Source organism: Lissotriton vulgaris, chromosome 3_1, assembly GCF_964263255.1.
Source record: "Lissotriton vulgaris chromosome 3_1, aLisVul1.2, whole genome shotgun sequence".
Classification (NCBI taxonomy): domain Eukaryota; kingdom Metazoa; phylum Chordata; class Amphibia; order Caudata; family Salamandridae; genus Lissotriton; species Lissotriton vulgaris.
The window spans coordinates 21931979-21947697 of NC_141689.1; the positions used below are offsets into that span (position 1 = coordinate 21931979).

At 44.2% G+C, this 15719-nt stretch overlaps 1 protein-coding gene across 1 annotated transcript in view; it reads right to left on the minus strand.

The window, feature by feature from the left end:
- LOC147725840 (avidin-related protein 4/5-like) overlaps positions 1–15719 on the minus strand; it is a 212379-nt gene that overhangs the window by 47888 nt on the left and 148772 nt on the right. The window contains exon 2 of the mRNA XM_086962797.1: positions 586–703. Coding sequence (XP_086818923.1) covers positions 586–703 — 118 coding nt within the window. The remainder of the gene's footprint in view (positions 1–585; positions 704–15719) is intronic.

Genomic DNA, 15719 nt, shown 5'->3' on the forward strand with positions numbered 1-15719 from the left:
TACACCAACTCACTGATAGCATGTGATAATACCATTTATAACTTCACAAAGAACCTTGCAGGGAAGTTGAGCATTGCACAACATAAAACTTTGCATCACACCATCTCTTTGAAAATATTACAATATTCTTTATCAGTGACACAACATGATATTGAAAATGCAGCTTTTCTAAAAAAAACACTGCCAAGACCCAGAGGAGCGGGTTTGCTTCCAACGGTAAGGACAGGTGCGCCATCAACAGCACATGAACAGCACTTGAACATGATAGAGGCAGCTCATGCACGTGGACGACGTCACAGAGGTGGTGCTATCCATGCATCCATATGTTGGCTAACCTCAACCTTGGAGCTAGAGGCAATGCTGGCCATGCACATAGATGTTGGCCAACATGCATACAACAGAGAAAGAACAGAAGCCACAATGCCATAATTTGCAAAGATCCGGGTCAACACACCAACAATAGGTCAAGCCAGAAGAGGAAAAATGTGCCTATTGCACAATGGAATAACTCAAGGAATACAGCAAAGTCAACATCCTGGTGGCCCTTGCGCTGTGGTATTGCTATACCATCCTCCTGTCACTTACTTGATTTTCCGGAAATCTGTAGGGTTTAAAGAGTGCTCCTTTAAAATCCTTGTTGTGATGAGGATGTCTTCTCCACCCAGTGGCAAGTAGCAATGCCCTACATACACAATAGTGTTTGCTGAAAGATAAAGATTAGATACATTAGAAGCAATCATTCTTGACATCACAAAGTAGTGTGTGTGCTGAGAGGCAATCCTTAATATGAAGGGAATGGGAGAATCACTTGTGAAAGAGCTGCACCTACGCTGCGAGCTGGCCTGGTTAGCTTGACATGGCATAGATCATCACAAACAGTGGTCAGTTTCCAGATTACATTCTACTCTCTAATTTTATTCAGGAAATTAATATTTAGGCTACCCTGATTTTGGCTTAAACCTGTAATAACTGAAAGAAACCCACTGAAACAGATGCAGCCCTCACCAGTGTAACCATAAAAACACTGATAAACATCTGTACAACATCAAACTAAATTCCATTCAAAGACTGAAAATTGAGAGAAAATGAATCCTGTTGATTTCTTCCTGAAGGGATCAACACAATGTAATTTTGTTACACGGGGTAGCAGCAAGGACGACTCGTTTAATATTAGTGTGCTTGAGTTGTGCTCTTTAGGGGTGTCACTGAAACATGGTTTTTTTCTTTGTTTTGTTCCTTCCAGTTCTGTATACTTAAATTAAAGGTGCAAGCTTTGGTCTGACTTAATTGTTTTATACACTGTAAAGAATCAGGGAATATGACAGTCATGTTTAATGGCTCTTAAAAATCTTGGCCAATATATACTATCACATTTCTCCACAGACACAGATTGAGTAAATCCTTTGATACTTCAGGCCTGTTTTCCCACAAGTTAGTATTGAAAGTATATCAACTGTCAAACATTCAAGGCTTTAAACATTCAGTACAAGTTGTAGTAACAGGTGCCTGTAAAATAGAGCCGGCACCATGCACAAAGGATTGCGATGAAAACATGACACAAGACTATCCACAAATCAACAAAATTGATATCTATAAGGTGTCCCATTGTTGAGTTATACCTTCAGCTCACCCTGTCCCTCTACCTAAATGCACTTTGCTGGTCCATTTGAGCCCATAGTTATAGTGTTAACAGTAAGATTTAAACTCCCAAAATACAAAGTGAATTCTGTTAGAAGGTAAAGACTGACTTAAAGTGAAATATTTTGCATAGGGACACTTGGCAGCTAAGAATCTCCACTATGTAGTATGGCGACAAAGAGTGCAGAAAAGCAGTGGTAAAAATGGTTAAAGCATCAGACCGTTGGTGTCTTAGAATGCAGGGATACACATTAATAAAGGATAACTCAAAATTTAAAGGTTCCACAAGGTACTATTGTCAGGCCTAGAGATCGTGGTGCGCCTACAGGATGGTGGCCGAACTACAATTCCCAGAAGGCCTTCCTCGGTGAAGCTGAATGCTTTATTAATCACGCACAACGCGGGAAATGTTGTACGCGATTCGAATGGTACCTGAATGTTTCTAGGCAGAGCGGCTGCTCTGCATGTCCCTGGATTGCGGACGGAGGAGGTCATTTTTCTTTGCCTCGTGGTTACGAGGAATTGCCTTCCGACCGTAAAAGAGTATTCACTCGAGAGATGAGCATTTCATTACTGAAGCCTTTGTCCCTTCCGCCAATAGATGTCAGGAAGGATTCATGGAGGCTCTTTGGATCCTGTGAAGCAGTAGAGCAAACTAGCCCGGGCTTCATATTACCGTGTTCTCTCCTGGAGGTGTTGAGAGAAACAGTTGTTCCTATTTAGTTTACTGTCCTGATGCTCACGGGGTCCCTCGCCGGTTTTCCGTGCCTGCAGAGTAGGAGGGATCACCATGGGTGTGCTTTCCCGTATTAATACGATACATTTTGGAGCTGGATTTTCTGAGGTCTACGAGTTCCTGGTTCTGGAGACACCGAGGAGCAATTGTGGTATCGCCTTCTTGTTTTTTCTTTCTTCGTAACTTTGTGAATGTGCCTCTGATTCTTACAAGAGGAGAGCGTTTTTTGGGTTATTCCGTATTTGGTACTGGACTTTATCCCGCGACTATACCAAGCAGTACTACTTGTAGGATTCTGGTATCTCCGCTCCATTTGCTTTCCTTAGGGATCTGACGTTGGCATTTTATTTTTTCCATCATTTCTTTGTTGCTTCATGTATGAGGGTTGATGTGTTTTGATATATACTCAGGGGAACCAGTGAATGAATCACTGATATACTTGTGCTTGGTTTATAGGTGCCTACCAAACTGTTCCATGCTGAGAGAAGTATCTTACTACTGTCAAGCTATCTCAAACTCAGCACAGAATTGTGAAAGGTATGGGAGTGTTATTAGTGAGACCATATTGAGAGTAGTGAGTCTGATATCTTACTAATTCCATGTTCCTTTTATTACAGGTATCCCTATTTATCTGAAGCACCTTCCCTAACCCTATCCCTCGCTTGATCGCCTCATTACTCTCGGTATATTTCAGTCAGAGTTGGGGATTTCAGGAGGTGGACCCCTTTGAGCATCGCCCAGATCCCGAGGAGTTCCTGTGGTCATTACAACTATGCTGTAATATTCCACAAGGACTAGGTAAATGCCCCCAACATTGGCCAGTATTATGCTTATTAAAATATTTAAATATAGCACTCTTTCTTTTTTTAAATCCATTATTAGTTCTATAAATCAGACAGAGTCTTCACAGAGTGTGAGAGGAAATAGAATGTGAGAGAGGGTAATGGGATGTGAGAGACTGTGCAATACACATATTTTCTATGCTTAAAGCATTCTAACATAAGTTAATTGGACACACTGCCCATTAGAATACACTACATGCTGTACATTATGGGCCAGATGTACAACGCCCAAAAAAGAGCCTCGCAATTTGTGAGTTTTTTTGTGACTTGCAATTTGCGAGGCACTATTTTGAATGTACAACAGTGTGTAACACACTCTTTGTGATTCCCAAGCGTGTCACAAATAGAGAGGTTCATGAATATTAATGAGCCTCTCGCAATTTGTGTCCCCATTGGGTATGGCAGGCCCTCCCAGGTATGGTGGCATGCTGGTCTCATCAGACCACCATGTCTGGGACTGTTTTCAAATAAAGCTGTTTTTTTTAATGCAGCCCGTTTTACTTAAAGGAAATCGAAATGGATTTAAAAAAGAAAAAAATGAAACTTTATGCTTTCATTTTTTAAGAGCAGGTTGTGGTCCCTGAGAACACTAGCTGCCCTAAAAATATTTTCCCATGCATTTGCAAAGGGGAAGGGATCCCCTGGGGACCCCTTCCCTTTTGCCAGTGTATCACCACCCTCTTGAAGAGGGTGGTATTTTGCGATTGTTTTACACCCACAATTGTGGATGGAAAACATTCATGCATGGGCTTGCGCACGCTATTATGAAGAGACACCCCTTCCTAATAGCGCGTCTCAAAACCTATTTAGCAATTCACAAATAAACTGTTACTTGCTAAATAGGCTTTATACATGTCCCATGCTGTTTTTGCATGTGCAAACAGGTTCGCAAACCTTTTTGCGCATGGAAAAACAGTCGTACATCTGGCCCCATGTTTTCTTCAAATTAAATGTACATTTCATAAAAAGCACTGCAAAAAACAACGTGTTTTGTAAACAATGAAAAACACAGGTTTTGCCTATTTTGGGGTTAGGTAGCTGAATAAAAACTGATAAGCACTAATTTTAAGACATTTGGAAAACAGTTAGAAAACACCACTGTAGCCCATGAAATATAAACACAGAAAATAAGAGGAAAGTCTACTATTTCTCTCAGTGGGAGCCCCTCAATCGTAAACAATATAAATTACATTGGAATCCTCCTCATCCTGCTAACGTATCTTTAGTTTCCTAGGTGCTTATTTACAAGCCCCTTGTGCCACTGTTGCGTCACTTTTTGAGATGGACCAGCGGTGAATTCTCATGTCCCATACTTACAAAGACAGAAGAAGCCACCCAGTGTGGCTTTTCCTGTCTTCGTATATACAGTCTTTTTAAACGCAGCACTTTGCATGTAAGGGGCATTCTAAGGATGTTGCTGTGGGTGTACCCACACAACACCCAGGGAACTTGACACATTACCAGATTTTTAAGAAATCGTAAATTTCTTAAATCAGAATGCTATACCTCCCCAAGGGAGGCGTAGGGAGGCGCAAAGAGGAGAAATGTATTCATGTCTCTGCATTTTCTTCTCTCTCTATGCGTGCTGCATTCTGTAGCTCACATAGTGATTGTTTATGTACAGGAAGGTGTCCCTACTTGCACATAAACAATCATTCCTGTGACGCAGGCATCCTTGCACCATGGCACAAGGGTGCCTGCGTCGGTGCATGGCAGCCCATTGTGCACCAGCGCATGAGAGAGCACAGGAATATGACATATTATTGTAAATGCGTTGCATCCCTGTGCTTTGAAAGTGCCACAGCGTGGCACAGCCGAAGGGCTTGCAGTGCTGCACTGCGGACATTTCTTGTAAATGAGGACCCTACTGTCGACAGTCTCTCAGAAATTTCACAATACCAATAATTTTAATCCTACTGCCAGAGCACCTGCTCCGGTTTCTAGTGGATGTCACTTCTTTAGCAGAACTTGTACTTTTGTTTGCATTCTTCCAGTTCTTAAAGGAGGGTAGTATAGCTGAAGGCCTACTTATGACTGTGTGGGATTAGTCGAATTTTTCAAAGTAGTCAGTACTCAAACATTATTTGTCTGTAGATTCCTTCTTTAAAATATTGCTATTTCCACCTTGCTACATCATCATTCCCTAAATGTAAATGTTCAGCCTTCTTGCTATGTAAGCAGGAATACATATTTCTTCTTCAGCAATGTTTCAGATGTTTAAACCTGTTCCTCTTACCACATCTTCCTTATCTGCTCAGACAAACATGTCTTCCTGGTGTGGTCAGACTTCAGATCTCCAGTTTCAGCCCCTCTCTCATATCTCTGTTTGTTTATGGGTTTTATTCAGTCTTCCACTCTTTCTGTGTGGGAATATCCTGGTGGGGGGGGGGGATGCCTTGTCAGCAGCTCTTTGATCGATTGTATGCCAGTGGAGTAATGCAAAATGATGGGACTAGCCTGTAGAATGTGAGCAAGGACCTCTGACTCACCCATGTCTCACAGATATTCCTCAAGCAATCCAGCAGGCTCCATCTGAACCTTGCTTTAAGAAGTTGCTAAAGACTTGGCTCTTTTCCCAGCCTCGCTAGGTCTCCCACTTCTGCCCCTGGACCTCTGTGGTTCTTCTAGCGCCGGGACACCTCCTCGTGAGGTAGCTGTTCGCGCTCTATAAAACACAGTATTATTATTATTATTATTATATTCATTGGCCTTGGTTTGAAAAGGGGCCTTCTGATTGAGTGTGGGTCCCCTGAACGGTTAGACCCTCCCCCCCCCAAAGCCACAGGGGGTATTAGGGCCTGAGGTTAACAACTATTGCTGTAGCCATCTGATAATTTGCAGAAGAGTAATCCACAGATACGGAGCTAACATTGCCTCTGATGGTCTCCAGTGTATCATTTTGATTAATGCTTCGATGAGACAGTTCATGCCTGGAGGGGCACCTCATACGGGTCTCCAGTATTTCCCTCAGGTGGGAAGGCCATGATGAGAGAGGTGCCTTGCAGTGCAGATTATAATGCAATAATACGCCTCTGACAGGCAGCAGGATATCATTTTGGTGGTAAGGCAATGATGAGGGAGCTCATGCGTGGTGGTGTGCCTAATACTGCATTAACACCACCTGTGCAGGCCTCCAGTATATTGCTTGTGGTAAGGTTGCAAGTCATGCCTGGTGGATGTCATGCCTGGTAATGGTCCTCAGGACCTATATTCATGAAACATTTAAACATCTTTGAGATCACACATGCATGTTATGAGGCTGGGCTCGGCATTGGAGGCAACACATGCACATGGAGAGGCTGCACTGTGCATCTAACGCTGCACATTCACAATGTGGACCTGCACCAGGAATTGGTCGATGTGTGTTAGCATCTGAAGCTACAGCTGCACATTTCAAGGTTGCATCTGATGCTATCAATTACTACCACAAGCCTTCACTGAAGAGTATCTCATGGATTCTGAGGCACATGAGCGTTGTGAGGTTCACAGGCACTGGAAGAAGCACATGTGCATTGTCGGACTTCACTGGGCTTTGGAGGCTGCACCTGGCATCAGAGGCTGGACCTGGCACTAGAGCCTGCACATGCCTATAGCAAGGCTTCATAATGAATAGAGGCTTCACATGCACATTGTGAGGCAGCACTGGGCATTGGAAGCTTCACATGAACCTTATGAGACCTCACTGGGCAGGAGAGGCCACAACTGAACAATACAAGACTTCAGTAAGCATTGGAGGCTGCACACGATCATTAGAAGACTTCACTTTGTAGTAGAGCCTGCACATGAGCGTTCTGAGGCTGTTCTGGGTATACAAAGGGCATTGGAGGTGGCACATGGGCATTATGGGTCTGCACTGGAGATTTGAGGCTGCACTGGGCATTGGAGGCTACATATGAGCATTGTGAGACTTCACTGGGCAGTCGAGGCTACACATGGGCATTATGGGACTGCACCGGGCATTGGAGGCTGCACCGGGCATTGGAGGCTGCACCCGGCATTTGAGGCTGCACCGGGCATTGGAGGCTGCACTGGGCATTGGAGGCTACATATGAGCATTGTGAGACTTCACTGGGCAGTCGAGGCTGCACATGTGCATTATGCATTGGCACCGGGCATTGGAAGCTGCAGCGTGCATTGGAGGCTGCACATGTGCATTATGGGGCTGCACCGGGCATTGGAGGCTGCACCCGGCATTTGAGGCTGCACATGTGCATTATGAGACTGCAATGGGCAGTAGAGGCTACACATGTGCATTGTGAGGCTGCACCGGGCATTGGAGGCTACGCATGTGCATTATGGAGCAAAGCCGGGCCTTAGAGGCTGCACATGTGCATTATGGGGCTGCACTATATCCCATGTGTGGACATATCTTCATGAGCAGATATGACCCTACAATACCCAAGTTCATTCTTCGATATTGTAAGTGCACAGGGAAGACATGACAAGTACTGGGGTTGGACACTTGCCAGCACCATGATGGCTTCACTGTACCCAAGAATGTTTGATACCAAATATCTTGTCTTAATACATCTTCACTGATGCCAGTGTTGGATTCATTCATAAATGCATACATGGGGCACTTTAGAGGGTCCCCTGAAATCCTACCAGGCGCTGGTGTGGTATCTGACTCGTCCTAGCCAGCCTGCCACCCCCAGATATGTTTCTGTCCACATGGGGTGAGAGCCTTCATTCTCAGATGCAGTAGTGGCTGGTATCTACAGGGAGGAGGGGCAGGTGCACGCACATAAATAAATAAAAAAATGAAAGATTTACCTTACTCGTCAGGACCACCTTGCTCTGGACATCCTTGTTGCTTCTGCACCAGGGAACTCCCTTGACCAATTAGGGTGCTGCTCTCACCAGCATGTGAGTAGTGAACTGTTTGGAGGAAATGACCTCACTTGGTGCTCCACAGTGCTCTGGAGGCATGCATTTGCTCTAACCCAGCTGTCCTAAGATGTTTAATGTACAAATGTGTGGCTGCCCTTCGCAAGGCAACCAGCCAAAAAGACAGGTGCCCTTTAAACAGTGCATTTCCAGCCTACCCTCCTCCCTGCTGAGCTACATGCGTCTGTCACTCAGCAGCGGTCCCACCCCCATCCTGACGCTCTGTTTGGGATGGGCCATGAAAAAAAAGGTAATAAATTACCATTTTATTTTTCATGCTCTCGCGGGCATTTAAGTGGGGCGACGCTCCAACGAAGGAACCGCCCCTGCTCAGATGCCAGGAACAATGCCGGCTTTGAGTTGGGGTGCTTCACAACTCCTCCAAGCAGTCCGAGGTGGGGCACTTCAAAGGCGATGCTGCCTTTGAAATGTAACCCAGGCATCTCCAGGGAGTGGAAGATGCCAACACCCTCCTGTCTAGACCTCACTTTGATGTAAGGACATTTGGAAAAATTCGTTAGATTAGGAGTTGTGCCCACATTCAGCCAGGTGTTACAGGCAATGTGAAACCACTTTTCCAATTCTCCCATCTTGGAATGGAAGGAATTACTAAATAGAGTAAGGGTTGTGCCCACACCCTAAAGGAAGTGGTCACATATATGACGTAGACACTCTAAAGGTAAGTAGTTCATTAGCTACCACCTGACACTCCTGGTAAGGCTCCTAAATTCAGTATTAAGGTGGCACCCCTTGATCCTGAACTCAGATTCCTGCTGACCTAAGTAGAAAAATGAAAAAAGAGATGTAAAAGCAGAGAGGAGGAGAAGAAGTAGCTGACTTGGCACCAGTCCCGCCCATCGTTCACAATCTGGCTGCCTCTGACAGAGTCAATCCCAACCCTGTCCCCTCCCAAACCCTTTGCCTCTCTTTGAACGACTTTTTCCTTGAGAAGATTGCTAACATCAAACGGAACATCTCCTTGCCATCTTCTCCCCTCCCCTCCCTTTCCCTTCCTCCTCTGTCCTCCTCCTTGAACCGTTTTTCATCTATCTCGAAGGAATCTTTCCTTGCCCTGCTTAAGAAGGTCAAGTCAGGATCCCCTGCTGACTGCGGACCAGATCGCATCATAAGGGAGCTATTCTCTGGCTGCCCCGACCCCCCTTTATCCCTTCTCAATGCATCCATCAGGTCCATCACTGAGTATCTACATTTCCGTAAGGCGCTCAAAACCCATCTGTTTGCTCAAGCCTTTGTTACCCATTAATGCCCTGGTGCCTCACTCATCCGCCTCAGACAATCACCTAGCGCCAGGAAGCCGCTTGTCCACAGTGCACTCTATAAATATTTTCAACGTTCAACTTACTTTCAACTTAGATCCCTCTTTGAGAACTGCCCCAAAGTTAACTCATCCTGCAGCTGTAACTCCAAAATCCTGGGAGGACTGCCTGCTTTTGAAAATGAAACAAGAGTATCCTTGAAATAGAGTAAATGCTCCCCTGCATCCTGCAGTCATGCAAGAAACACTGTGAAGCCTCTGGATTACTATAAACCCAACACCGGCAAGCAATGCTGCACCCATCACTCTAAGCTCTAGGAGAAGTGTCCAGCAGAAAAAAAGCCCACTATGGACTTCCTGCACCTAAGGACACCCATACATCCATCACCCTTGTGCCCTGGAGAAGAGAATCGAAGGTGCTCCCACTTTCCTGTACATTGCAAGGGTTGAGCCCATTTGCTGATTTAGCTTGACTGGCCCCCAATCCAAGCCTGAATTCTCTTTGTGACTGGACCCCACCTCCATTCAAGGTAAAGGGGTAACCAATGCTGTAATGCACCTCTGCACCCAACCCCCCCAGAGCCTCCTGAAGTGAGCTGTTGGTGCTGCCTTGCAGGTTGCCCCATACTCACCTTAAGTCCAGAAGACTGTCCCCATTATTCACTGCTAAGTACTTGTATGCAGTGTATGTTTTTACTACATAAAATTCTAATTGTTTGTACCAAATTCACTCAAAATCTCTCATGGCTGAAAAGCACACCTATGTACAAGGATGCCCCAGTGGCTTCAAAGTGACCTGTTGGTGCTGCCCTTGATCTTGCCCTATACTCACCTCAAGTCCTGTTGTTTTAGAGTGCCTGTATGCAGTGTATGCTTGAAGTGCTTTGATCATGATTGAAAGTACTTCACACCTGCTGTTTTAAACAGTGCTTAACTTTGAACAAATTTCTTGGTCTGAAAAGTTATTTTTGCAAATTGGTCTTGGGTTTATTCTTGAGTGTGTGTCTCACATATTGCCGCTGTTAGCACTACCCTATGATAAGCCTAACAGTTCACCCACACTAACTTCAAATAGAGCATTAGTATTAACTACTTTTGCCTGTGTGTACCAGCCTGGGACCCACTGAACTCTCTGCAGAGCTTACTCCATTTTAGTACAATCTATAGGGAGCCACCTTCCTACCCTTACCAGGACCAGGCAAACCGCCATTGCAGGCTCATAGTCTTGGTGTAGTGAAAACTGAAGACTTGACATGGCACACATCTCGGTGTGCGATGACCACAGACAGTGCATGAAGTATAGGTAAGTCACCCCTACTGCAGACCTGACAGCCCTGAGGAAGGGTGCCCTATATCCCATGTGTGGAAATATATGCATAGCAGATATGACCCCACAATACCCCACTCCATTCTTGGACATTGTAAGTGCACAGAGAAGCCAAAGAGAGTACTTGTCATTATGGGTTCATCAGCACCATGACAGCTTCACCGTACCCAGGGATGTTGGTACCAAACATCTTGTCTTAATAAATTCACTCTGATGCCAGTGGTTGATTTATGAATAAATGCACACAGGGGAAATTTTAGAGGGTCCCCTGAAAACCAAGCAAACGCTGGTGTGGCCTCAGACTAGACTTAGCCAGCCTGCCACCACCAGACATGTTTCAGACCTCATGGGGTCAGAGTCTCTAACAGACCGGAAATGATGCCTGCTCTGTCCTGAGGTGCTTCAATCCTCCTCCAGGTAGGAATGGAATTACAAGGTGGGAAGTTTCAAAGGCCAGCCTTGAAACCCAACCCAGGAATCTACAGATAGTGGAAGATGACAACCCCCCTGCATTGCTCCACATTTGGCACAACAACAGACAAGAAAGTTAGTTAAATTATATAGTGGATCTCCATTCAGCCAGCACCACCACAGAGGTGGGGCAGGTGATGTGTACCCCACTTTTCAGTTTCATGCATATTGTTTGAGAGAAACCTAGCCATTTCAGGTCCAATTGTTTGCCATTCCCTAAAGGAAGTGGTCACATTGAGGGTGTATACTCAATAAAGTTAGGTAGCTAATTGGCTGCTACTTGACTCCCCCTGTAGTACCACTAAATACAGTATTTAGGTGCCATCCCAGGACCCTGAACTTTAGAGTTGATGAACACAAAGAAGAAATGGACAAATAGGAGCTGCTGATCCGACAACTGAAGACCTGCTGCAGATATTTTGAAGCAAAACTTTGCCTGCTGCCTCAAGGACTAGACCTTCATGGTCTGCTGTCTCGTTCTGCTACTATGAGGACTACAAGAACCCCAGAGCCCTTCCAGCCCTTTGCCAATCACTTGCTGCTCTCTGGCGACTTAGACTCAACAACCATGCAAGAAGAGGTACACCGGCTCAGGAGGGTCAGGCCTGTCCCTCCACCAAGTGAGAGGACAGTAGCTACTACCAGAGTCATAGCGAAGCGAAACCCGAGGTAGATGACTATCTGCAACCGATGATGAGTAAAATACTTACTTCAACTGCCCAGGAAGGAAGAATTAGTCGTGGCACATCAAGACCCCTGTAACCCCTTTATTTGAGTGACCCACTGTCTGTAGATCGCCCCTGCAACATGCCTGCCTTTTACCTCGAAGACAACCTCAACGTACGGAGCCTAGTTGACCTATCTGCCCTACACCCAACCCACCCAGCCTGGGTATCGAAAAAACAGCAATGCTCCTGAGATGTTTGCAACCCAATCCCTTGTTTGTGGTGCCCTAGACTTACCTGTAAGTCCCTCTGTGTAGCCTGCTTTCAGGTGGCCCCTTCTGTGCATTGCACCATCTACCAAAGGCCTCAGTATACTGCTATGAGACAATTCTGGGAATCTCCCAATGATCTGCAGCTGGTACATTGGATCTGGTCTTGCTGCCACCCAAGATCCAGAAGGTGAACTCTGAGAACCAACGGTGCGATTCTCTATCTATTTTTGAATTTTCTCTATTGCCTTTCTATTGAGTGTAATTGCGCACAACTGTCAGTTGTTTTCTGAATTTTCAAAAATCATATATTTAAAAGCACACTTCTTGTTCTTCGTAATTATAAAACTATCAGTGTTATTTTATCAATTGGTCTCAGATTAATTATTGAGTGTGTGTCTCATTTATTGCCTCTGTGAATAACACAAATATTTATCACTGCACTCCGATAGCCGCTCACCCATACTACCACAAATAGGAGCATTAGTGCTATCTATTTTGCCTCTGCACACCCATTGGGGATTCATAGAGCATTAAGGTTATTTTTGCCCTGTGACCTAATTTGGGACCGCTAGACTTCCTGCACAGTGTACTCCGTTTCAGTATATTACATGGAGTGCCAGCTTCTTATAGAAATTATTAAAGGCATTTATTCTGTGAAAAGTCTGGAATTTAAAGAAATGTTGAAGCTGGTGGTAGTGGATGTTGCGCCAATGTGTATTGGGAGTTCCACAATTTACAGAAGAAATATGAAAATAACCAACTCCTCCAAATGCAGTTCCACATTGTACCTAGGCCCCACGTCCTTTGTTGTCTCCCTGTGCAAAGCACAACCTTCTCTGTGTTGGTGCAAGCATCATATCCTCAGTTATAAGCATACTAAACTCAGGAAAGGGCATAATATGCTCAGGTAAACACATCATATTCTCAGGCAATAGCATAAAATGCTTATGTGGAACCCTAATAACTTCAGGTTCAAAAATCAGATTTCGAAAATCAAAAGAGAGAGTGAGGGAAGTTTACAAATATGTGAGACGGGAACTCCTGGTCCCCCAAATTAAATGCAAAAAACAAAAGAGGAGTAACCCCTCGAAGGCAGAGAAAAAGTTCTCAGGACCTAGGCTGACGTGCTATAGTCAGCACCATCTGCCCCAACCTGTTTGAGGATAATGCATATCCTTATAGAAGACCCCTCACTCGCCAACCTGATACAAGAATCATATCTTCAGATGTAAGCATTATATGTTAAGTTACAAGCATCATATGCTCAGGAACAAGCATCATATGCTCAGGTCTACATTTGATATCCTCAGTTACAAGCAACATATGCAAAGGTCCACATATCATATCCACAGTTACAAGCAACATATGCTCAGGTCCACATATCATATCCTCAGTTACAAGCATCATATGCTCAGGAACAAGCATCATATGCTCAGGAACAAGCATCATATGCTCAGGTACACATATCATATCCTCAGTTACAAGCACCATATGCTCAGGTGCAAACAACATATCCTTAGCTCCAAGCATCATATGCTCAGGTAAATCCATATTATCTTCAGGTACAAGCATAATATGCTCAGGTAAAAGCATTGTTCTTCAGGTGCAAGCATCTTGGGCCCGATTAAAAAAAGTAATCTCAGACAAAATCCTAACTTTACGACTTTTGGTATTTACAAAAGACATTTATGAGTAGTAAAGTTAGGATTTTGTCTTAAGTTTGTCTTAAGCTTTGGTCTTAAGACAAAATCCTTACTTGAGTTTAACTTAAGTTTAACTTAAGTTTGGATTTTGTCTTAAAGTCAAAACTTAAGACAAACTTAAGACACCAACCACCAACCTCCCCAAAATAGCGACCAAAGTCAACAAAATATACAAAGAAATCCTCAGCACACGTCATAGGTGTATCAACAAATTCGAGTTCTCAAGCTACATGGAGAGCGATGATTGGTACGAGACCATCAGACTCACGAGCTCACGATTTGGGGACAAATTAGGATCCCTCAAATGCATGGACTGCCTTATTGACGTAGCGCAAGATACTGAATCCCTTTGGGGTTGGAAATATAACCACAAAAGAAAAGTCTTTATCAAAAAGAACATGGCGTTGAGAAAGTGGCAGGACGATATTGCTTTGTAAACGACAAAACACGTGTTGGCTGTCTGAAGTAAGACCAAAAGAATAAAGAAAGAAAACACAAATTGAAATAACTTGTGAATAGTTTGTGCTTACATCGTGCACTTAATGAATTGTTGATACACCATGACCACGATTATATGCTCAGGTTCAAGCATAATATGCTCAGCTACACTCAGCAGATCTTCAGGTGCAAGCATCATAGCCTCAGGGGTAAGCATCAAATGCTCAGGTACAAGCATCATATCCACAAGGGCAAACATCATCCTCAGGTGCAAGTATCATATCCTAAGGAACAAGCATCTTCTACTCACATACAAATAGCATATGCTCAGGTGCATGTCTGCCATCCTCAGGTAAAAGAGTGACATTCTCAGGTGAAGGTATTATATCCTTAGGTCCAGGAATCATATGCTCAGATACCAGAATCATATACTCAGTTGCAAGCATCATATGCATTAAGTGCAAGTATCATATGCAAAGGGGTAAACATCATATGCTCAGCTGCAAGCATCATATGCTTAGGTACCGTAATCATATCCTTAGGGACAAGCATCATATCCTCAGGTACAAGCATCATAGACTCAGTTACAAGCCTCTTATCTTCAGGTACAAGCACCATATGTTCATGTGCAAGCATCACATACACCAATTCAAGCATTTTAAATTCAGGTACAAGCATCATATGCTCAGGTACAAGTGTCATGTTCTTTATGTGCAAGCATCATATGCTCAAGTACAAGCCTCATATCCTCAAGTTCAAGCATCAAATGCTCAGGTCCACATATCATATCCTGACAAACAAGAGTTATATGCTTTGGGGCAAGCATCACATGCTCCAATATACGCATCATAAATTCAGGTACATTCATAATATGCTCAGGGACAAGAGGATATGATGCTTGCTCTTGAGCATATGATTCTTGTGCCTGAGCATATGATGCTTGTACCTGAGCATATGATGCTTGTAACTGAAGTCATGATGCTTGCACGTATGCTTGCTTCTATCATATGCTCATGTGAAATCATCACATCTGCAGGTGCAAGCATCATATTCTCTGGAACAATATTCACATCCTCAAGTGCAAGCATCATATCCTCAGGTACAAGCATCAGATCCTCAGATCCAAGAATCATATTCTCTGGAACAAGAATCATATCTTACAACCAAGCTCTAGCCGAAACCCCGTACATCCACAGAGCTAGAGCAGGCGGAAGATCCTTCTCTCACATTGCAGGCAAGACCTGGAACAAGCTACCGGCAGACATCAGATGCGCCCCCTCCCTGAACACCTTCAGGAAGACCCTCAAGACCTGGCTCTTCAGCTAAACAGATCTGCAGACCCCCGCATCCCCTCAGCGCCTTGAGACCCTCACGGGTGAGTAGTGTGCTTACAATTCCCTGATTGATTGGTTGATGAATAAGCATCAGATTCTAAGGAAGACGCTTCATATCTTCTAACATAAG